This window comes from Trachypithecus francoisi, unplaced genomic scaffold, assembly GCF_009764315.1.
Source record: "Trachypithecus francoisi isolate TF-2019V2 unplaced genomic scaffold, Tfra_2.0 Lachesis_group18, whole genome shotgun sequence".
Classification (NCBI taxonomy): Eukaryota; Metazoa; Chordata; class Mammalia; order Primates; family Cercopithecidae; genus Trachypithecus; species Trachypithecus francoisi.
Window position 1 is genome coordinate 20287582 of NW_022681463.1, and position 25053 is coordinate 20312634.

Below are 25053 nucleotides of genomic sequence, written 5' to 3' on the forward strand. Positions count from 1 at the left end.
ACCTCCTTCCTTATCTGTTTCCCAGGGCCAGCTAGATGCTTTCTCTGCTGGACCTCACTCTGTGGTCTGGGACTGCACCACTGGTCAGTCACCCAGTCGTGCCCTGAATTTCACTTCCTTCATATTTAACTTTTAGCAGTGTGCATGGGGTGCCCGCTCACACATCATGTGCAATGCCAGGCCTTGGAGATGCAACAGTGAACCAGAGCAGTCACATAACCCTGCCCTTGAGGAAGTGATCGGTGGGCTGTCAGACCTCTTGATGTCTGGAATGACCACTGTCCTCCCACCTCTCACCTCCACCACCATTTCTGTGTGTCCAAGTCTGTCCATTCCTCAAGGTCCAGTTTGCTATTTTCTCCTGCCTGAAGCTCCTCGTCAGAAATTTTGGCCAGTGGTGACTTCTGCTGCTGCTGAACTCCCCGCTTGTTTTGCCTTTTTTCTGGCATTCTAGTCACTTGAGTGTTCTCTCCTGTCTTTATTTTTTATTTTTTTTTTGAATGTAGGCTTCCTAAAAGCAGGGGCTGGGACTTACCCATTTCTGCCTGTTCCACAGCATCTAGCATAATGACATGAATGCAGAAAGTGTGCAATAAATGTGTGCTGAATAAATTCAGGAATTCATGAAAGTTCATTTTCCTCCAATGTGTTCTGGCCAAGTGTCACTTGCTCATTATTAATCCTGAAACTTGAATGAAGTTTGTTTTCTTGGGCCATGTGTGGTGGCTCACGCCTATAATCCCAGCACTTTGGGAAGCCAAGCTGGGAGGATCGCTTTGAGCTCGGGAGTTTAAAACCAGCATGGGCAACATGGCGAAATCCTGTGTCTACAAAAAACAAAAATTAGCCAGGCTTTGATGGCGTGCACCTGTAGTCCCAGCTACTCGGGAGGCTGAGGCTGGAGAATTGCTTGATCCCAAGAGGTGGAGGTTGCAGTGAACTGAGATCGCACCACTGTACTCTAGCCTGGGTGACAGAGTGAGACTCTATTTCAAAAAAAAAAAAAAATTGTCTTCTTTTTCTGTGAGCATATGCCAGGCACACAGTAAAAAACTGAGTCCTGGGTGTAATAGGACTCCAATTGCAGTGGAAAGTGAATAGGTGAATTTTTTATGCTTGCAGGCATATTTTTCTTAAAATATGCAAAGTTATCCAAATAAAAAGGTGTCTTAAAAAATTGACTGTTTACAGCTCTCATTGCCCATATTTTACTTCTGAAAAGAAAGAGACTGAAAGTAAATATAAATGTACCTCTGGGAACTCACTTGAAGAGGGAAGAAGACAGGTTTACACCTAGGTTCAAATTCCAGCTCTGCCGTCTCCTAATTTGTGCAGCCTAGGCTAAGTTGTTTAACTTATTTGCACTTCCATCTTTATCTCTGGCCGTCAGCATCTTGATAGACTGTTTCTTGCTCATCTTTGAATCACCCATTCCTGAAACAGTACTTTGGAAATAGACATTCACTCAATATTGCATGAATGGATGGAAGGAAAGAAATTACCTTATCCATTCTATTTTGGGAGTTTGCAGTGATGATTGTAAAAGCAGAGCATGTTCAACCCATTTTATTTTCCTTTTCAAGTTCACAAACTGATATTTTAGTTATGGGGTGCTTTCATTGATTTTTATGGTAGCCATACTCTTTGTTAGGTCATATTTATATGCCAAGGATGCCATGTCTCAAATCTTGCAAATCTGTAGCTACGATAATCCAGTTCATTATAAGATACTACATTTTGGGGGTTATTTTGGGTTTTTGGGGTGTTTTTTTCTTTTTCTTTTTTTTTTTTTTTGAGACAGAGCCTCACTCTGTCGCCCAGGCTGGAGTGCAGTAGCACGATCTCAGCTCACTGCATCCTCCACCTCCTGGGTTCAGGTGATTCTCATGCTTCAGCCTCCCGAGTAGCTGGGACTACAGTTGCACACCACCATGCCCAGCTAATTTTTGTATTTTTAGTAAAGATGGTTTCAAACTCTTGGCCTTAAGTGATCTGCCTGCCTTGGCCTCCCAAAGTGCTCAGATTATAGGTGGGAGCCACTGTACCTGGCCTATATTTTGTTTTAATGAGTATCAAAAAAGTATTAAAGAGGTCAGTTTTATTTTATATTTTTTAAGTGTGAAACCTTATGGAAGTTAAAATTTTAAGTTCTAATAAATTATTAAGGTTGTAGTTCTATCACCCCCAAACTCAAAAACTCTCCTAACAAATAAAATGCCATTGCTAAGTTGTTGATGTTTATAAGGCTTAAAGTATTTTGACCAAAATGATCTTTCTGTCATTTTTATTATTAATCTAATAATAATAATGCTTTTTCCTGGCTCTGCCTTTTTAGATTCTGGTCAGTTTTGAGAACTCCTGGTCTCAGTGGCATTCATGTGTTTGCAGACAATGAGAGGGAATCTGGAAAGATTTACTAGTCACTCAAATGTGAATAAATTTAATAGGAATTTGGACAAGGACCAAATAGTAGTAGGACTTTCTTTCCATTAAACATTATGTAGAGTCTTTACAGAGAACTCACTCGCTATCAACTCTGTGGGAATAATTTTTAAAAGTTTACTTGTTGCTTTTGCAGACTAAAACTTCATCATTTTAGAAAGTAATTTGATTCACTTATCTATTTAGTCTTTAGCGTTAGAGAGACCTGTATTTTTAAATTGCAGATTTTTTCCTTCATCATCAGGAGGAGTGGTTATGCTCTGTAATGCTATGCTTAAGTAAAATTACACATTTGGGGTATCTAAATTGGCATGCCAAATTATAGGACATTTTAATTATTATGTGGATGTGACAGATTCAATTATTCTTGAACTCTTTTGAGAAAGCTGCCCTTAGCAGTGATTCACAGTAGTAAACAAAAGATTAACAGGAAAATGCCCTTTATGAGGCTTAATAAATGTGTCCGATTAAATACCATGGGATGGAATTAATTGCAATGTCTACATGTAGAAAAACATCCTGTGTCCTGCTTGGAGGTTCAGCATATTCTCTTAAGATAAATTTACTCTAAATGTGGCCTAAATGAAGAACTAAGTGCCACTTAACATCAGAACTGTTTTCTTAGGTACGTCATTTGGGCCAATTGTTCAGACTCTTTCTTCCCTCTGAAACCATTAACCAAAGCCACTAATAAGTAGAAATGCAGAGTTAAGAGCCCCTTCCTCCCTCTTTCAATTTCCAGTGGACATATTAATGAGCAATAAAGCAGCTAAAAGGCAAGCAGCTAAAGAAAGAGAAAGAAGCAAAGAAAGGTGATTGGGAAAACAGATATTCCGCCCTCAGCAACGCAGATTGGGCTGCCTCATGTGTCATGTGGGCTGTGATCACAGGAGTTTGGAGCTCAATTTCTTAATCGCTTCTTTAGTCTTATCCAAAGAGAAAATTGGATTGCTAGCGATTTCTTCTGTGCAGAGAGCAATTATGCTAAAGCTGCTTAGGTAACAGCTTTTTTGGCCAGCCTTTCTCTCTCGGAATAATAAAGTACACCCAGAGCCGATTTCAGAATGCACCTTAACCTCACCATCCAGAGTTTAGCCCCTCTTAGCAGCTGACATGTTCTAGAACCTTAAAGAAATTCCAGAAGCATTTACTTCTTTTCCAAATATTGCTTAGCATCTATGTAACTGGCTCGGCAATTAATTTACTGTCAGGTCTTTCCCATCTGTTTTTTATGACATTACCCTACCTTGTAGATAAACTGAATTTGAGTTTCTTAAATCAAGAAGTTTCCCAACTCTGATCATATGTATAAATACCCTTCAATGCTGAGAGTCTGAGAGTTAAAAGCACTAAGTAATGATAAGAACCCAAAATGCCTTTGGCAGAATATAAAATGCCACAGGACTGCTGAGTGCCCAGAATAATAGTCTAGAACTTTCATTTTCTTCCTTTCATTATAACATTATAGTAATAAAAGGTCAGGTTAGGCCTTTCTTTGCTTCGTAAAACAGGGTAATCAAACCATTTAAACACCATCCAGGCCTACCACCCAAACAGATTCTCTCCCTCTCCTGCCCCTTTCCGAAATATTGTCTCTGTTATAATATGTTACTGCAAAACATCGTATTTCAATGGGTTTCTTTCTGCTGATTAACAGGTTTTAGATTCAGGAAGACTGAAAGAATATGATGAGCCATATGTTTTGCTACAAAATAAAGAGAGCCTATTTTACAAGATGGTGCAACAACTGGGCAAGGCAGAAGCCGCTGCCCTCACTGAAACAGCAAAACAGGTGAGCGTGCTCCAAGGACTTGTAATTAAAGTTTGTCTCAGCGGCTCCTTCCGCACAATTTGGCACCGTGGGTATGGTAACGAGCACTGTGTACCCTTTTCAATTATAAGCCTGCAGAGACAAAGCTTCACGACTGGGCCTTAATGGCACGTCCCGGGTTGATGTCAGGTCTGCAAAGAGACGGCAGAAGCGGGTAGGGGTTGGGGGGTCGAGTGTGTGCACATACATGTGCGTGCCGTGTGCCCAAGCAGAAAGGTGTTAGACCAGACTTTTTACACATTTAGACTCTATGGGTTCAGATTCTCATAGAAAAAGGCATAGAGCACATAGTACTCATGTTCTGCAGACCCATTGCATTTCATTCTTATTGATAGGCAAATGCTGTTGAGGTACATACAGGAGATTTTAGAGTTTGAGCAAAAAGTGTGGGCTATTGTTTATTGTTGTAGCATGATCTACCTAGAAAATGTTCTACTTAGACCTACCTAGATTGCTTTTGGTTTCTAGTTTCTGTTTTATATTATTATTATTTTTTTTTTTTTTGAGGCGGAGTCTTGCTCTGTCACCCAGGCTGGAGTGCAGTGGCACGATCTTGGCTCACTGCAAGCTCCGCCTCATGGGTTCATGCCATTCTCCTGCCTCAGCCACCCGAGTAGCTGGGACTACAGGCGCCCGCCACCTCGTCCGTCTGGCTAATTTTTTGTATTTTTTAGTAGAGATGGGATCTCACCGTGTTAGCCAGGATGGTCTCGATCTCCTGACCTTGTGATCTGCCTGCCTCGGCCTCCCAAAGTGCTGGGATTACAGGCGTGAGCCACCACGCCCGGCCAAGTTTCTGTTTTATTATTTGTAAAGAAAACTCCTACATAATACTCTCACTGTTGCCCTGGGTTTCCCCCTCATTCTTCGTCGTTTAGAATTAGGCCCATTTAGGCCATACGCTTCCTCTACCTTCTATAAGATGCAATTGCCAGGCCGGGTGTGGTGGTTCATGCCTGTAATCCCAGCACTTTGGGAGGCCGAGGCAGGCAGATCACCTGAGGTCGGGAGTTCAAGACCAGCCTGACCAACATGGAGAAATCCTGTCTCTACTAAAAATACAAAAATTAGCCAGGAGTGGTAGCGAATGCCTGTAACCCCAGCTACTCAGGAGGCTGAGGCAGAAAAATCGTTTGAACCCGGAAGGCGGAGGTTGCGGTGAGCCAAGATCACGCCACTGCACTCCAGCCTGGGCAATAAGAGCAAAACTCCGTCTCCAAAAAAAAGAAAAACCAATATGTTATTGCCATGAGGACAAATCAAGAATTTATGATATATTACAGTTATAGCCTGAATAATCCTTGAAGTATGTTTTGAAGGCATTAAAGACACGCAGGCTACATGATCTCTTTCCAACAGTGGTGATGTGGAAGTATCTCATTCTACACATGTGATAACCGCAGTTTGATTTAAGGGACTTAGCCAGATGTCACGTGGTCACCTGTAATTCTTTCTTAAAATTCTGTGAGGTAAGAGTTGTATTGATGGAGGGAGGGAAGGAACATCCGATGTTCTTGGCTTAGGGTGGAATGAGACTTCTAGCAGTACATGGTGAGGCTCCCATCAAAACTGTTCATCTGTAGGCATTATAATATGGGTGTGATTTTCCTTCTTCATTGTTTTCTATATTTTTCAGGTTTTCAACACTGTAGGTAGAATAAAGTTCCTTGTTTGTATGTAATATTTTAAATATCTATTACAAACAACAGAATAAGAAAATAGGGGCCAACATGGTGAAACTGCATGTCTACTAAAAATAAAAAAATCAGCTGGGTGTGGTGGCGCATGCCTGTAATCCCAGCTAATTGGGAGGCTGAGGCAGGAGAATCACTTGAACCCGGGAGGTGGAGGTTACAGTGAGCCAAGATCGTGCCACTACACTCCAGCTTCGGCGACAGAGTGATACATTGTCTCAAAAAAAAAAAAAAAAAAAAAAGGCCAGTCATGGTGTCTCACACCTGTAATCCCAGCACTTTGTTTGGGAAGCCAAGGCGGGTGGATCACAAGGTCAAGAGATAAAGACCGTCCTGGCCAACATGGTAAACCCCATCTCTACTAAAAATACAAAAATTAGCTGGGCCTGGTGGTGCACATCTGTAGTCCCAGCTACTCGGGAGGCTGAGGCAGGAGAACTGCTTGAACCTGGGAGGTGGAGGTTGCAGTGAGCCGAGATCGTGCCACTGCACTCCAGCCTGGCAACAGAGCGAAACTCGGTCTCAAAAAAAAGAAAGAAAGAAAGAAAAAGAAAATATGTTCCCATATCCAACGGTATTTCTGTATTAAAGATTTATCCAAGTAAAACCTAGGTTGCCTTTAGTTCCTATTTCATCTCATTCTCCAAAGAAGTGAGGAACTGCCCTTTCCACTGTCTGTAGGACATTTCTTTGAATCCTGCATTCATCCTCAAAACGGTTCTGTAAATGCCTTTGTGTGCACAGTATTACGCTGGGCACTAACCAATACGTTAAATATGCCCCTAGTCATTGACAATATAAACCAAAAAATAGAGCAGAGCAGAGATTTGATTGATGTGCTGAGCCCTGATGGCAATGATGATGATGATGATGATGATATGTGGCAGACAGGCACTGTGCACTTCTCATTATGCCTGTTTAAGGGGCTGAGACATAGAGAGGGAAGGAAATTGCCTACGATCTCGCAGCTAGCAGAATGATAGGCAGAGTCCAGATTCAAGCCTGGCTTTAGGATCGACAAAACTGTGTTCTGAACTTTCGTAAGAATCACATTGTGTATGAATAAGGGGGAAGCTGTACTTGGAGCCCTGTATTTCTTTTATACCTGAAATTTACAGAATACTTTTATCTTCTAGAGTGTCTCCCAGCCAAAGCTTCCCTCATAAAACCCGATCAGTCATTTGGGATTCCCTGTATAATCTAGTCACAAAAGAGCCAGGAACCTCCAAAACCCTTTTTGTTCTTTGGTACCTTAGGCGTTTCACATCAAAGAGATGTGTCCCTATCTATATATCAAAATACCCATTTAAAAAATATGTTACGTATTATCAAGACATGGAGTAATAAGAAATAGGTCATAGAATTTTAGCATGTTCCAACTAACATAAGATAATACAGTTCACCTTTGTTTTACAGATGAGGAAACTAAGGCCCCAAGAAGTAAGTGGGCCCAGACTAATTTCTAGCAGAGACAGAATTAGGAATCTTTTTTTAAATCAATGTTTAATACAAGCATAACATACATGTAGAAAGGGACATTGGTCACAGAATTTGAAATCTCGATTACTGGTCCACTAATCTTCCATCTAATTCAACAATATTAATGATAACTTACATTCGTGTAGTTTTTATAATTTATTTTACATTGTTTACATAGTTCTTGCATGTATGATTCTACTTAATCCTCACAGCAGTCTGTAAGTCTTACTGTATTGACGAGGATGTTGGGTCATGAGTCCTCATGTGGACACAGAGCTGGTCCGTGGAGAACAGAAGGCAGAAGGCCGATGTGTCCCCCTAGGTTGTGTTCTGTGTCAAGCCTGAAAGTGCTGCTCCTTGTCTCATTTGGTATCCAAGATGCAGCTAGTCGCCCAAATTCACAGTGGCAGAATTTCCTTCCTGGATTTTAGTCCTGCTTAACCGCTGGCTCAGGTCACCTCTACAGAAAGACATAAGGAAATATACAGCTTGATTCTCATCCAAGTTGAATATCTTCTTGACATTTCTGCACACACTTAGTCCTCTTAGGAGAACAAGCTGTCAGAGTGTCAGCCTTTTAAATGTGCAAGCATCAAATATCAATGCATCATTCACAACTGTAACACCACGAGGATTAGTCTAAATCAACAAGCTTTTCGCTCTCACAGATTAGAATTCATTTGTTGGAAAGAAAACTCAACATCTGGGAAAAGGTACTTCCAAGTCACGTATTCTTGACCACGTAGTTGCTTTCCTGAAAATGCTGGTGCAAGCAAAGCTGAGTCTCTCTTTTGACTGACCTTTGCAGATGACTCAAAGTATTTTAATATTTTAAATTAAAGTTACATTTTAAATTACATATTAAATTACAATTACATAATTACATTCCAGGGTGCTGAAGGATGCACTGGTTTGCTCAGGCTGCCATAGCAAAGTAGCACAGACTAGTGTATGTTCTTAACCCACAGCAGTTTGTGTTCTTATACTTCTGTGCTTGAGTCTTGAGATCAGGGTGTCAGCAGGGCAGCTTTCCTCTGAGGCCTCTCTCCTTGGCTTGCAGATGGCTGTGTGTTCACAGGGTCTTTTCTCTGTGTATGCCTGTGTCCTAATCACCTCTTTCTGTAAGGACACCAGTCATATTGGATCAGGGCCCACCCTAAAGACCTCATTTTAACTTAATTACACCTTTAAAGACTTTCTCCAAATACAGTTACATTCTAATGTACTTGGGGGTTAGGACTTCAACATAGGAATTTAGGGGGATGCAAATCAGCTCATAACACAGGGTAAATGTCAATCATTGTCTTCCCTGATGAAGCAGACTGAATTTGAGGTTCCCAGTGAGTAACAGAGGTACCATTTTATCCACCCATGAAATCCCCAGATACAACTCAAAAGTTATGAAATCCTGGCCAGGCATGGTGGTTCACACCTGTAATCCCAGCACTTTGGGAAGTTGAAGTGGGTATATCACTTGAAGTCAGGAGTTCAAGACTAGCCTGGCCAACATGGTGAAACGCCGTCTCTACTAAAAATTAAAAAATTAGCCAGGCATGGTGGTGCACGCTTGTAATCCCAGCTACTCGGGAGGCTGAGGCTGGAGAATCACTTGAACCCAGGAGATGGAGGTTGCAGTGAGCCTAGATCACACCACTGCACTCTAGCCTGGGCGATAGAGCGAGACTCCATCTCAGAAAAAAATATGTTTGTATGTATGTATGTATGTATGTATAGATAGATACATAGATAGATATGAAATCCTGACATCCTGGATCCTAGGAGCCTGGGGCCTGTTTGAATAGGTAGAGGAGATGCTAAGCAGTCAATGGCCTTACATAAGCCACCCAAGGCCTGTGAGCCTCAAAGGCCTCACCTGTCATGCCAGGATTGCAGTACTGCTCCAGTTTCTTCACTGTTAACATGTATTAAATGAGATAGTGTATGTTTAAGTGATTCAAAGAATTTAAGACATTTTACAAATATAAGCAAATTCTGGCTATTGATGATAAAAGCTCAGTAATTTTTTAAGACTATAGACTGAACTCTTAGCTCCCAGTAATAGTAAAAGAAGTATCCAAAGTTTTGTAGCTTTATAGACTAAATAATTACAAATTATTTTTAAGAATCAGCTTACCAAGTGATATATGCTCATGTTACAAAATTCAAAGCATTGATAGTTTTGCAAAAAACTTTAATAAGTAAAAAGTAAGTCACTCTGCCACTCCTGCCCTTCATCAGGCAGTTCCTCTGCCAGGTTTCAGGCCTGGCACCATCTTCTGCAGTTGTGTTGATGTATTCTGTACATAAACAAGCACATGTGCATATATAGCTTTTCTGGTTTTTGAGCACAAATGATAGCTATTCTTTATGTTTTTTTCACTTAATATTATATTCCATATTATATCAATACATATAGTTACCTCATTTTATTATATATGTATATATATATATATATTTTTTTTTTTTTTTGAGACGGAGTCTTGCTCTGCCGCCCAGGCTGGAGTGCAGTGGCCAGCTCTCAGCTCACTGCAAGCTCCGCCTCCCGGGTTCACGCCATTCTCCTGTCTCAGCCTCCCAAGTAGCTGGGACTACAGGCGCCCGCCTCGTCGCCCGGCTAGTTTTTTGTATTTTTTAGTAGAGACGGGGTTTCACCGTATTAGCCAGGATGGTCTCGATCTCCTGACCTCGTGATCCGCCCGTCTCGGCCTCCCAAAGTGCTGGGATTACAGGCTTGAGCCACCGCGCCCGGCTATATGTATATTTTTTATTAGCTGTGTGTGTGTATGTGTGTGTGTGTGTATGTGTATATATATATACATGTATATATATATATATTTAAAGCAGTTTCACTCCTGTTGCCCAGGCTGGAGTGTAATGGTGCAATCTCAGCTCACCGCAATCTCCATCTCCTAGGTTCAAGTGATTCTCCTGCCCCAGCCTCCCAAGTAGCTGGGATTACAGGCGCCCACCACCATGCCCAGCTAATTTTTTTGTATTTTTAGTAGAGATGGGTTTTTACCATGTTGGCCAGGCTGGTCTTGAACTCCGACCTCAGGTAATCCACCCACCTTGGCCTCCCAAAGTGCTGGGATTACAGGGGTGAGCCACCGTGCCCGGCCAGTTACCTCATTTTTTTAATGGCTACCTAGTATTTATACTTTTTCCACTCTGTACTTTTCACTTTTCCCAATTAACTGCCAATTAAGTTAGCTATTTTTGTTGTTTTCCTAGTGAATGACTTATCAGATTTATTTACTAGTTTATATTCTGTTTTCCAGTTGATCAGTTCCTGCTTTTATCTTTACTGCCTTTGTTTTTTGGTTTCTCTTGTTGCTTCTTCTTGAATGCATTTGTATTCATTCTTTTTTCCTTAGTATTTTAACGCTGTGAATTTCCGTATTCTATAGGTTTTGGTATGTAGTGCTTTCATTTATAGTTTATTCTTTATTTATATATTCTGCAATTTTGGATTTTAATTTTCTCTGGCCCAGAAATTACTGAAGAGGGAAGTTTTTAAAACTTTTTGGTGGTAGGGGTTTGTTTTTTCTGTTCATTTCTTTTCTGTTTCACTCATCAGTTTCATTTTCATTGTATGTCATCCATACCCTTTCTATCCATTTGGAATTTTCTTTGTGTCCTAGTTTTTCTGGATGTTCTTTGGGCATTGAAAAGATGATGTTATTCTGTTTAAGGTATGGAGTTTAATAAGGTTTAATTAGTTCTACTTTGTTAATTACATTTTTATTAATCCTTATTTGTATTGGTCTATTTTCTGTGACTTGGATCTAGAGGTGAATTAGTTTCATACTGTACATATTTCTCTCTGTATTACCTGTCGTTTTTGTTTTGGTAATTTGATGCTATGGTTTTCAGTCCACAGATGTTCATAACTTGGGTTTCCACTATGAGTTTATTTCCTGTCATTTTAACATGCCTGTCTTGATTCATGTAATGGTTTTGGTCCTAAATCCATGGTGGTTCAAAACTAGATTGGGTTGCATGCTTTTACTTTGTTTTCTTTGTCTGGTATATATGGGATTGTCTTTGAATAGCCAAAAGTGTGTCTCCTATATATGACGTGGTTAGGTTTTATGCTGAGATTTAATCTTAGCCTTTGTTTTTACTAGATGATTTTAGTACATTTACATTTGTTGAGATCATAAGTATGTTTGTCTTAGTTCTGTCATGTTATGCCTTCAGTTTTTTTGTATTCATTTTTACCTTTAATTTGTAGTAGATAATTTTTGCTTCTTTGAATATTGTTTTGTATGTGTTCCTTTTGTTTCCTCTAAATGCTGTTTCTTTATTGACTCCCCATTATAAACAATGACAATGTAAATACACTTCTCTCTCCATCCTACCCACCAAATTTTAGCTTAGTTTTTCTTCTATTTGCCTTCAAGCCTCAAATATACTTAAGCCTCTGTTATTTGACTTTTCTTTAAATGATACTTTCTCCATCTTTTAGTTAGCTCAAGTTTATCCTTTAGTACTTTTTAAACTTCAGGCTATAACCCATTAGTGGTGCTGTGAAATCAATTTGGTCCATCATGACTAGCGTGTTTTAAGATGTAAAATAGAATAGAATGGAACAGAAGAAAAATAACAATGTATCTTTCATAGTAGTGGTAATATTTTTTGAAATGCTTTACAGTATAGAACAGATATAGATAGTGGATGTGTATCAAGTCCCCGTGTACAGTGAAATGTGCCACCCATTACTGTGGGTGGCAGTTTAAGAAAAAAAAAGTTGCAAAACAATGCTCTTTACCATCTTAAAGGGAAAGGTTCCTTGGAACTTAGAATCCCTGACTTATTGCATGTCTGAAATCTTTGTTACCTCTCTGATTTAAATGTGGTGGTTATACCATGGCACACATTTACCTATGTGACAAACCTGCATGTTCTGCACATGTATCCTGGAATTTAACATAAAAATAAAAGTTTTCAGAAAGTCGTAGTTACAAAATTACTGGGTCACACCTTCTTTCATTTAGTATGTTGCAACCTTTGCTCTAAGGTCTTCTCGTGTTGTTTGTTCATATGGAGACGTCTATGACCATGTTTGACATAACTCGGCCTGTTTTCTTTTTTTCTTTTTTTTTAATTATACTTTAAGTTCTAGGGTACATGTGCACAACGTGCAGGTTTGTTATATATGTATACTTGTGCCATGTTGGTATGCTGCACCCATCAACTTGTCAGCACCCATTATACCTCATTTACATCAGGTATAACTCCCAATGCCATCCCTTCCCCCTGTTTTTCTTTTTTGAGACAGGGTCTTGCTCTGTCGTCCAGGCTGGAGTGCAGTGGCACAATCATAGCTCACTGGAGCCTTAACCTCCCTAGCTCAAGCAATGCTCCCTTCTCAGCCTCCCTTAAAGCTGGAACTAGAGGCACATGTCACCATGCCTGGCTAATTTTTTTTCTTCCCCCATAGAGACGAGGTCTCACTATGTTTCCCATGCTAGTCTTGAACTCCTGGGTTCAAGCCATCCTCCCACCTTGACCTCCCAAAGTGCTGGGATTACAGATATGTGCCACTATGCCCAGCCAGATCTTTTTTCTTGTATGCTGAAAGGGTCATTGGTTTTCCTGGGACATTATTGTGTAGTCTTTCAGACTTTTGATTCAAGTTTACTTTTGTTTCTGAAAGTTTACTTGAATTATCCTTGCATTTTTAAAATTAGATTATATTCTCTTCTTTACAAATATCTATCGTGTATACGTTTTCTGTCCCTTGTCTATTTTGTAAAGCTATTTTCTCCTTAATCCTTTGTAGTGCTTTATTAACTTTTAGTTATTTTGTTTGTTTGCTCAATCCTATCCTGTCTCATACTGTTTCTTCGGCATTGGCTAATCTTTGTGCTGCCTTCAGTAGAAATGTCATTTATTTTTTATTTTTCCTTTTTTGAGACAGAGTCTCCTATTTTGCAAGCGGGAGTGCAGTGGCATGCTCTCGGCTCACTGCACCCTCCAACTCCCGGTTCAAGCAATTCTCATGCTTCAGCCTCCCAAGTAGCTGGGATTACAGGTGTGTGCCACCACAACCAGCTGATTCTTATAGTTTTAGTAGATACAACTTTTCGTTAGGTTAGCCAGGCTGGCCTGGAACTCCTGGCCTCAAGTGATCCTCCCACCTCAGCCTCCCAAAGTGCTGGGATTACAGGTGTGAGCCACTGCACCTGGCCCATTTCTTTGATATTTTCACTTTTCTCTTCCACTTCACTTTTGACCACTGTCAACTCATATTTCAGCATCTTCTGTTGCTCTGCCATGTTTTCCTGTATTTTTGTATCTCTGTTATGCACAGCATGATCATTCTGCTGCATTTTCTTTGAATATATTATATTCATAAACTTTATGTGCTCAACATTTGTCCTGTGTTTATCTTATTTCATTTCTTATTTGTATATTTTCCAGGCCCTGTACTACTCTTAAAATTATAATAATAATGACTATTATTCCTACTCCTCACCTGTGAATAAAACAAACTCTTCCTAGACCAGATAGTTGCAGGATAGTTGTGGCTAGGGCCTTGTTTCTGGCTAAAGGGAATTTTCTGTGCTTAATGTAGAAGTACCTTATGACCCAGAGAGGCTGTGTGTGTGTGGCAGGGCGAAGGTGGGGGGGGGGGGGGTTGTGTGTGTGTGGGTGTGTGTGGGGGGTATGGTTGTGTGTAGCGATGTGGGTGTGTGTATGGGGTGTGTGGTGTGTGTGTGGGTGTGGTGGGGGTGTGGGTGTGTATGGGTGTGGGGGTGTGTGGGGGGGTGTGGTGGGGGTGTGGGGGTGGGTGTGTGAGGGTGTGTGTGTATGGGGGTGTAGTGGGTGTGGTGGAGGTGTGGGTGGGTGTGTATGGGTGGTGGGTGTGGGGGGTGTGGGTGGTGTGTGTATGGGGGTGGGGGGTGTGGGGTGTGGTGTGTGTATGGGGGTGTGTGCATGGGGTTGTGGTGGGGGTGTGTGTGTATGGGTGTGTGGTGGGGGTGTAGGTGTGTGGGTGTGTGTGAGGGGGTATGGTTGTGTGTAGCGATGTGGGTGTGTGTGTGGGGGTGTGTGGTGTGTGTGGGGTGTGTGGTGTGGGTGTGTGTGTGGGTGTGGTGGGGGTGTGGGTGGGTGTGTATGGGTGGTGGGTGTGGGGGGTGTGGGGTGTGTGTATGGGGGTGTGGGGGGTGTGGGGGTAGGTGTGTATGGGGATGTGTGTGTATGGGGGTGTGGTGGGGGTGTGGGGGTGGGTGTGTATGGGGGTGTGTGTATGGGGTTGTGGTGTGGGTGTGGTGGGGGTATCAGTGTGTATGGGGGTGGGTGGGTGTGGGGGTGTGTGTATGGGTGTATGGTGGGGGGTGTGGGGTGTGTGGGGTGGTGGGTGGGTGTGGGGGTGTATGTATGGGTGTATGGTGGGGGGTGTGGGTGTGTGTGGGGGGTGTGGGTGTGTGTGGGGTGTGTGTATGGGGTGTGGTGGGGGTGTGGGGTGTGTGGGGGTATGTGGGTGGGTGTGTGTGGGTGTGTGGGGGTGTGTGGTGGGGGTGTGTGGGGGTGTGGGTGGGTATGTGGGTGTGGTGGGGGTGTGTGGGTGGGTGTGGAAGTGTGGGTGGGGAGCGTGTGTGTATGGGTGTGGGTCGGGGGGGCTGGGTGTGGGTGGGTGGGTGTGTGTGTGAAATTGAGAATGCATGTTTTGCCTTTCTTCCTCCTTAGCTTACAGAATTGGGCAATTGCAATCTCTCTCTGTCAGGACCTCACCAATGTACATAGGTCAAAGATGTTTCTTTTTGATTATTTATTGACATACCTTAGTGTTCTTCCAATTAATTGGAGAACTTTACTTTCCTGTGATTGTTGAGGCCTGCTCTTCATAGACATCTTCTCAGCCTTACCACAGCTCCACTGGTTCCAGTTGCATATGGCAACCCTTCATGATATTTTACCATTCAAGCTCTCTTGATTTCACAAAGATTTAGCTTATTTTTTATTAATGAATATCTTTGATGCTTAGAGTGGTTTCTGAAAGGAAAAAGAGAGAAAATTCATTACTCCATTATCTTAAAAGCAGAAATCCTTTCTAAGTCTCCATTACTCTTTGACTTTGACAATATTCATGCCAATTATGTACACCAAAATTAGACTGGCCTTAAAAATGATGAACTTGAGGCCATGAGAGTTACTCTGATTTACTTAGGGCCATACACATCAGTAAAAATGGACTGACAGGGTCTTGAGCCTGAATTCAACACATCAGATGGTATCTTAGGAAGGCAGTGTCAATCAAAGCCCAGTCGCTCTCCTTTGTCCACGTGGGGGAGCTTGTATTGCTCTGTTGATTTTAGTAAAATCTAGCTTTGTTATGGTGGCTTCACTGATGAGCTAGAGTTTAAATACTGAAGTTAGTTTCAACCTACATTAGAGGAACTATAATGGAGCAAACTCAAGAAAAGAAGGAGAAGAGGGACAAGGTTTCCCATACTCACTGATATTCTTCTTGCCACAAACATGAACGCTTATGGCATTGTCTCCCTTAAGCTTCACAGTCCTTCTAACCTGCTGTTATTACCCCCTTTAGACACATGAAAATGCTAAAGTAAAAGAAGCTGAGTAACTTTTTAAAAAATTTTTTTTTTTTTTTTTTTTTTTTTGAGACGGAGTCTCGCTCTATCGCCCAGGCTGGAGTGCAATGGCCGGATCTCAGCTCACTGCAAGCTCCGCCTCCCGGGTTCACGCCATTCTCCTGCCTCAGCCTCCCGAGTAGCTGGGACTACAGGCACCCGCCACCTCGCCCGGCTAGTTTTTTGTATTTTTTAGTAGAGACGGGGTTTCACGGTGTTAGCCAGGATGGTCTCGATCTGCTGACCTCGTGATCCACCCGTCTCGGCCTCCCAAAGTGCTGGGATTACAGGCTTGAGCCACCGCGCCCGGCCAAAAAATTTTTATTATTTTTTTTTTGAGACAGAGTCTCACTCTGTCACCCAGGCTGGAGTGTAGTGGTGTGATCTTGGCTCACTGCAATCTCTGCCTCCTGGGTTCAAGTGATTCTCCTGCCTCAGGCTCCTGAGTAGCCGGGACTACAGGCGTGCACCACCATGCCTGGCTAATTTTTGTATTTTTAGTAGAGATGAGGTTTCACCATGTTGGCCAGGCTGGTTTCAAGCTCCTGACCTCAAGTGATCCGCCTGCCTCGGCCTCCCACACTGCTGAGCTTACAGGCGTGAGCCACCGTGCCTGGCCTGAGTAACTTTTCAAAGCCACCAGTTCAAAGGTGTTCATACTCCGCCTTCTATGATCTTTCAGTTCTGCCTTTCTGCTTCCCAGGTTACCATATTCACTCAGCTGAAATTGTCTCAGCCACAACTTTGGGATTCTGTAAAGATAAAAGATGCACCAGAGGGTTTCCTAGATGCTTTGTCTTCATCCTTCAAGCCAGGCAATACTGCCACGTTCTGTGTACCTAGGGGCCACTTCTCTGAGCAGCGTTCATCATGACACCCAACACTAATGCGGCAGGTTTTCAATCTGTTGTCTGTGGCCATTAATCAGTTCCTGTGACGTAGGCTATTGTTATCTCATGTTACAGATGAGGCAGCTGGTAGAGAGAGTGGTTAGGTAATTTTTCCAGGATCAGCAATGAATCTCCAGAGAGCTGAGACTGGACCTGTCCATCCCAGACATAGCTTACAACATGAGGGCTTTGCTAAAAGTGGTTCAGTAATCTCAACTCCCTTCATCACCTGCACTGTAAAAAAGATGTTTTATCTCACCTGTGCTGTTACCCATAGTGTGTTATAAAACCTGGTAGCAGAAGAGAAAAAGAAAGGTCAAATCAAAGACTATATACACAGGATTTGTTTTTGACTAAGTATTTCAGACCATGAAGCTAAGACCATTTGGGTTTAAAATTGCTAATAACAACACTTTCTTTATATAAAAAAAAAATACATCAAGAGGGTTACACAGAAGGAAACATCCTATTTGGGGAAGGCCATCAAGCAGTAGAAAGTGATGTGAATGTCTGTTTGTTCTTTTGGTTGTTTTTAGTTTCACTAAGGAATAGCCTTTTTGGAGTACATAAATCTATAACCGCACAAAATATGGCTAGCTTAAAAAAGTGGGAGAGGGAGATGATAGGAAATTATCCCCTGAAAAGTCTTGTTTTTGAACACTTGCATTATAATGGAAATAGCCTCAGGGTTCCTCCGGTGGCATTCCAGCATTATTGGACGATTTATTTTCTCCTTAAGTGACATTTTAATATATAGTGTGTTATATGTAATGTTTCTGGAGTAACAAGCATGCAATAAGTGAGAGAGAAAGAAAGTACACTTAATATGTAGGCAGGTGTCTCAGCACTTTCTTTTTTGTATGTGAAGCCCATTATCTCCAGTGATAACTTTGTTGACAGCACCCACAAATATACTCAGAGCAAGATTTTATAAAATAGATCCAGAATCGTATGACTAAGAGACCCAGCTGACACGTGTCAGCCTCAGATAGTTGCTACATTTTCTGTTTTAAAGACTCAAACAAAACTTTTCACATTCTTCTTTGGGGAAAAAAAAAATTACATTTGAAGTCCTTTTTCACCCAAACACATTTTGAGATAAGAGCTCACAAGTCTTGACATTATTTCATTTTGTTATGCGCATCTGTCAAGGAACCAAGATACGATACAGCTACTAAAAACTGATGATCGTGGAACAGAGAAACTTGACAGCATTTCATTTCCTTTATGTTCTGATTATACGTTTATCAGAAAACCTGTATCTCTTCTAGTTCAGCTAGAAATTGCAAGAATTCAGGAACTCAAAGGCTTGGCAAAGAACTGTCCTATTATTTGGTATCATCTTACATTTTAGAGAAGTTGCTTGGTGGAGTCATTGTTAAAGCTTTTGCTTCTCTTTTCATTATTGTGGGCCACTATCCACAGACCACATTTCTATAGGCCCTATAACTGCTTTGCCGCACAAATTAAACGCCGGGATATTTCATACATACACGCCAGCATTTCAATGCTTGTCAATCAGAGTTTATAAAATATAGGGATTACAACTTGATATTAACATCCAAATTCTATTGTGCTCATTTTATGTGTGAAAATGAGAAACCCTCGTGCAGACGCTAGATTTCCCAGCCTCTTTGTCACCCTGTTTTTAATTTATCTCCAGGTTTTGAGTCAGTGAAATGATTCTGCTTATCAATTTAATACAGAGATAAAACATATCTATGAATCAGAGTGATCGGAACTAAAATGGATCTACAGGTTGTTTGGCATTTAACCCAGCCCTGCTGAGGGTTCTAGTGGGGCTAATTCCTCTTTCAGTAGATTCATCCCTGTTCTTAAATTGTGCCTCAGTGAGGGATATGATCTGCTTCACATGAAGAAGTGGACACAGAAGTGCATTGTTTCAGGGAGGAGGACTTTAAAATTTTGAAACATTCTTTTTATGCTTGCCTTTTTTTTCTTTTTTTTTTTTTTGCAGGTATACTTCAAAAGAAATTATCCACATATTGGTCACACTGACCATATGGTTACAAACACTTCCAATGGACAGCCCTCAACCTTAACTATTTTCGAGACAGCACTGTGAATCCAACCAAGACGTCAAGTCTGTTCCGAAGGTGTTTTCTGCTAGTTTTTGGACTATGTAAACCACATTGTAATTTTTTTTACTTTGGCAACAAATATTTATACATACAAGATGCCTGTTCATTTGAATATTTCTCCCAACTTATCCAGTGATCTCCAGCTCTAACAAAATGGTTTATTTTTATTTAAATGTCAATAGTTGTTTTCTAAAATCCAAATCAGAGATGCAGGCCACCAGTTAAATGCTGTCGATCAGGTTTTGTGCCTTAAGAAACTACAGAGTCAAAGCTCATTTTTAAAGGAGTAGGACAAAGTTATCACAGGTTTTTGTTGTTGTTGTTTTTACTGCCCCCAAAATTACATGTTAATTTCCATTTATATCAGGGATTCTATTTACTTGAAGACTGTGAAGTTGCCATTTTGCCTCATTGTTTTCTTTGACATAACTAGGATCCATTATTTCCTCTGAAGGCTTCTTGTGAGAAAATAGTACAGTTAAAACCAATAGGAACAACAAAAAGAAAAAGTTTGCGACATAGTAGTAGGGAGTATGTAACCCTTACTCCCCACCAAAAAAAAAAAAAAAGGATATATGGTTAAAGGGTAAAAGGACAATATTTTATCATATGTTCTAAAAGAGAAGGAAGAGAAAATATTACTTTCTCAAAATGGAGGCCCTTAAAGGTGCTTCGATACTGAAGGACACAAATGTGACCGTCCATCCTCCTTTAGAGTTGCATGACTTGGACATGGTAACTGTTGCAGTTTTTTGTTTTTTTTTTTTTTTTGAGACGGAGTCTCGCTCTGTCACCCAGGCTGGAGTGCAGTGGCCGGATCTCAGCTCACTGCAAGCTCCGCCTCCCGGGTTTACGCCATTCTCCTGCCTCAGCCTCCTGAGTACTCAGCCTCCCGAGTAGCTGGGACTACAGGCGCCTGCCACCATGCCCGGCTAGTTTTTTGTATTTTTTAGTAGAGACGGGGTTTCACGGTGTTAGCCAGGATGGTCTCGATCTCCTGACCTCGTGATCCGCCCGTCTCGGCCTCCCAAAGTGCTGGGATTACAGGCTTGAGCCACCGCGCCTGGCCGTATTGCAGTTTTAGACTCAGAATCGTGACACTTCCCAAGAAGGCCAAACCTCTAACCAACATTCCTGAAATACGTGGCATCATTCTTTTTTGGATTTCTCATTTATGGAAGACTAACCCTCTGTTGACTGTAAGCCTTTTGGTTTAGGCTTTATTGAAATCCTTTCTAAATTGCATGAATAGGCTCTGCTAACATGATGAGACAAACTGAAAATTGTTGCAAGCATTGACTATAATTATGCAGTATGTTCTCAGGATGCATCCAGGGGTTCATTTTCATGAGCCTATCCAGGTTAGTTTACTTCTGACCACTAATAGCATTGTCATTTGGGCTTTCTGTTGAATGAATCAACAAACCACAATACTTCCTGGGACCTGTTGCACTTTATTTGAACTGTGGGTCTTTAATTTTTCTTGATGGTGGTGGCTGTAACATGTTGAGTTCAGTTTACTAAAGGTTTTACTATTATGGTTTGAAGTGGAGTCTCATGATCTCAGAATAAGGTGTCACGTCCCTGAAATTGCATTTATGTATATAGACATGCACATGTGTGCATTTGTTTGTATACATATATGTGTCCTTCATATAGCAAGTTTTTTGACTCATCAGCAGAGAGCAACAGATGTTTTATTGAGTGAAGCCTTAAAAAGCACACACACAGCTAACTACCAAAATACATTGACTGTAGTAGCTGTTTAACTCCTAGTACTTAGAAATAAATGTATGGTTAATGTTCAGTCCAATAAACCACACACAGTAAATGTTTATTAATAGTCATGGTTCGTATTTTAGGTGACTGAAATTACAACGGTGATCATAATGAGGTTTGTTAAAACGTTAGCTATATTCAAAATGTCTATATGTTTATTTGGACTTTTGAGGTTAAAGACAGTCATATAAACATCCTGTTTCTGTTTTAATGTTGTCATAGAATTTTTTAATGAAACTAAATTCAGTTGAAATAAATGATAGTTTTCATCTCCATTCAGAGATCTGTATTTCTGTGCTTCGAGGGATTCCTGACTCATGTTCTTGCTGATGAATGCCAATGAGTTTTCCTGAGATCGAAAAATATGGGATCAAAGGATACCTTCTATCATCAACCGGTTCTCTTGGCGAATTAGGTGTACCAAATATTCTAACGGGTAGATTTCAGTGGGTTTCAGACAGTTTGAAGCAGTTGCTATTTAAACAAGTCCATGTGTTGCTGTTTAAACAAGTCCTTCCTTCTAGGAAGAAAGAGTATTAGCTTATGCCTCAGGCTTGAGCAGTATTAAATGGTTGAGGTTTTTGCTTTTGGTTTTGGTTTTGAAGATGACTTTGTCCAAAACTAACAAGAAATGTCTATTGCTGTTACACTGAAATCACTATTAAATAATGATTCTCGAAGTGTGGTCCCTGGACCAGCAGCATAGCGCATCACCTGGGAACTCATTAGAAATGCACATTTTTGTGCCTCACCCCAGATCTACTAAATCAGAAACTCTGGTGGTGGGGACCAGGAATGTGTGTTTTAACAAGCCCTAAGGTGATTTTTTTTAAGGGGCCATACTAATCTTCTCTGTATCATTACAATTTTAGTATATGTGCTACTGAAGCGAGCAACCTAAGTGTGATTCTGATGCAGGCTAAAGTCTGAGAACCAGTACCATAAACTATAAAGAACTCTTAAAACTCATTAAGAAAAACACAGAAAGCCCAATTAGAAAAATGGATAAGAGATGTGAATGGGTATTTCACAAAAGAGAATATCCAAATGGCCTCCCAAAGTGATGGGATTACAAGCGTGAGCCACCATGCCCAGCCTGGTATAGAGATTTCTCAAAAAACCTAAAAATAGATGTCCCTTATGGCTGGGTGCAGTGGCTCACACCTGTAATCTGAGCTCTTCGGGAGGCTGAGGCAGGCGGATCACCTGAGGTCAAGAGTTCGAGACCAGCCTGGCCAATATGGTGAAACCCCATCCCTACTAAAAATATAAAAATTAGCCATACATTGTGGCGCATGCCTGTAATCCCAGCTACTCGGCAGGCTGAGGCAGGAGAATTGCTTGAACCCGAGAGACAGAGGCTGCAGTGAGCCGAGGTCACGCCACTGCACTCCAGCCTGGGTAACAGCATGAGACTCTGTCCCCCCAAAAAAAAAAAAAAAAAATGGATGTACCATACAAACCAGCAACCCCACTAACTGTGTATTTACCCAAAGGAAAAGAAATACATATATTTCTTTCATCAGTATATCAAAGGGATAGCTGCATTCTTGTGTTTATCATAGCACTATTCACAATAGCAAAAATACGGCATCAACCTAAGCATCCATCAACAGATGAAAGAATTTTGTATATGGTGTATATATATATATATATATATATATATATATATATGTACCATGCAATACTATTCAGCCACAAAAAAAATAATGGAAACATGTCATTTGCAGCAACATGGATGGAACTAGAGGTCATTCTGTTAAGTGAAATAAGGCAGGAACAGAAAGACAAACACCACATGTTCTCTCATACTGGAGCTAAAACATTTAATCTCATGGAAATAGAGAATACAGTGATAGATACCAGAGGCTGGGAAGGGCGGGTGGGTGAGAGAGGGAGTCTGGTTAATGGGTATGAACACAGGTAGAAGAAAGAAGTTCTAATGTTTAATAGCAGCCTAGGGTGACTATAGTTAGCAACAATATATTATATATTTCAAAGTAACTAGAAAAGAGGATTTGAAATGTTACCAGCACATAGAAATGATAAATACTGAAGGTGATAGATACCCTCAAATACCCTGGCTTGATCATTACACATTCTATGCATGTAACAAATACATGTATCCCATAAACATGTAATTTTAAAAATATATACTGTGTATCAATACAAGAAATAATGCTAGATGCTTTTAATAACACTTTAAGTGGTTGATGTCTTGTGAAGAAACAACTTTAATCAATTCAATGATTCAGTGAATTAGATTTATTATTTAGTATTGTTCAATTTAGTGAGTTGAGTTAATGTTAATTTATCAGCTGATTAACTTGTCCTTATGTACTGCAATGAAAATCCGTGTTCTTCTTTCAGAGGGTTTGACTGTGGAGATTTTAGAAGCCCGTCTTCTCAAATCTCGGTATTTGTTTCAAATCCTATTCTCAAAAGATTAATGATGTTCAGAATCGTATGCCCTGAAGTGTGTTAGATTTTGCACCTGAATGAATGTGTAAGTCACTTCCCACAACCAATTCTGTTTTAGAGTGTTTTCAAGCTGTGCCTTTACCTAGAAAACTGTATGACATTCTGGCCACCACAGCTCAAAATAACGTCTTTATAATTCCACAAATGTGATATGCATTACTAATGGACATATTTTACTAAAAGCAAAGAGAGAAATCTTTCACCTGAAATAAAGAAAACTTAAGAATGTTCAACTGCACATCCTAAAAGCCATGACTATGCTCAACCCAACTTATTCACCAAATGGTCTAATTCTCAAATCCTCATTCTTTGAAAATTGAGTAAATGTGTGTCAATGAAATACTTCCAACTTACTTGGTAAATAGTATAGTTATGGACTACATTATTTCCCAAATACAGATTGAAAAACAAGTAGTTTTCCTCAAAAATTGAAACTCATGGTTTAATTTCTACAAAATATGTTATATGTGTTTTAATGGATATGTTGATCCTTATCAAATGGAAGTTTTCAACCCAGAGGGTAACTCATTCACATACAGAGTCCTTGTTTCCACTATTTTATATTTGATTTCAGGATTTAGAAATAAGTGTTATGATTCTGCAGAAGCTAGGCAGGGGTTGGGAAGAAATAAGTCTTATGAATATAACTAATTTTCAAGTAAAAATCCTCCCCAAGCCCTAGAAGCTTCCTTGGTCTGTGCTGCAGTTTGATTATCTGGGATTCAGACTCTGAGATGGAACTTGGTGTTCCGGATGTTGATTACAGAATTATCCTTGGGATTGGGATTAATCTTTGTGTAATCAAGAGGGAAGAAGCAGGATTGGGTGGAGGGAGAAATCAAGCTGGAGTGCTAGCCAGAGAGACCAGCTGACCCCACCAGGAACCCTGGAGCTAAAATGGTCAATGAGGGTCATCTGTGTGCCAATGGCCAAGGCTTTCTCCCTCCACCTTGATTATCATTGCATGTGGGCTGCCCCTAGAAGGGCTGACAGCAGAAGATTGCCCAGCAACTAAACCTCCAGCAGCTGGGACAAGTCCTTGACGGGGGTGATGGGTGGCACATCTCCATGTCCACCACAGTATATGTTCCAGCTGTGGAGGGAGATTATTGGAGTGTTCAGTGGCAGAAGACTCCTGGTGATTGGCATTTCAGTCAAAATGAATCTCCAGTTGACAAGAGATGGCTGATTAAGTGATTGTCTTCAAGAACCTGTGACCTCGATCTCCTGACCTTGTGATCCGCCCGCCTCGGCCTCCCAAAGTGCTGGGATTACAGGCTTGAGCCACCGCGCCCGGCCTAACACGGTGAAACCCCGTCTCTACTAAAAAATACAAAAAACTAGCCGGGCGAGGTGGCGGGCGCCTGTAGTCCCAGCTACTCGGGAGGCTGAGGCAGGAGAATGGCGTGAACCCGGGAGGCGGAGCTTGCAGTGAGCTGAGATCTGGCCACTGCACTCCAGCTTGGGTGACAGAGCGAGACTCCATCTCAAAAAAAAAAAAAAAAAAAAAAAAAAAGAACCTGTGACCTGAAAAAGAGAAGAGAAGGTCCATGTAGGGGAAATATCCTGGTTGTCCTTATTGTCTAAAATCAGCGGTGTTCATTTATTCCAGGAAGTAATCTTAAGAGCAGTCTTCAGATTGGTTAACTCCTATATATGTCTATAATACCCTGAGTACCCCTCATTATAGTGAATCATAGATGGGGTCTGCAGTGTACAGGACTCCTGCTTAGAAGGACCCAGCACTTAGTTTAA

The 25053-nt window shown here is 41.0% G+C and overlaps 1 protein-coding gene and 1 non-coding gene across 2 annotated transcripts in view; one reads left to right on the forward strand and one right to left on the reverse strand.

The window, feature by feature from the left end:
• ABCC4 (ATP binding cassette subfamily C member 4) overlaps positions 1-19624 on the forward strand; it is a 301134-nt gene extending 281510 nt beyond the window's left edge. Inside the window, exons 30-31 of the mRNA XM_033177424.1 lie at positions 4100-4234; positions 18915-19624. Coding sequence (XP_033033315.1) covers positions 4100-4234; positions 18915-19022 — 243 coding nt within the window. The 3' untranslated portion in view covers positions 19023-19624. The remainder of the gene's footprint in view (positions 1-4099; positions 4235-18914) is intronic.
• Positions 19625-21608: 1984 nt separating this feature from the next.
• Positions 21609-21713, reverse strand: LOC117063801. Its single transcript, XR_004429085.1, has one exon. It is a non-coding gene; the product is annotated as a U6 spliceosomal RNA (small nuclear RNA).
• Between the last annotated feature and the right edge of the window lie 3340 nt (positions 21714-25053).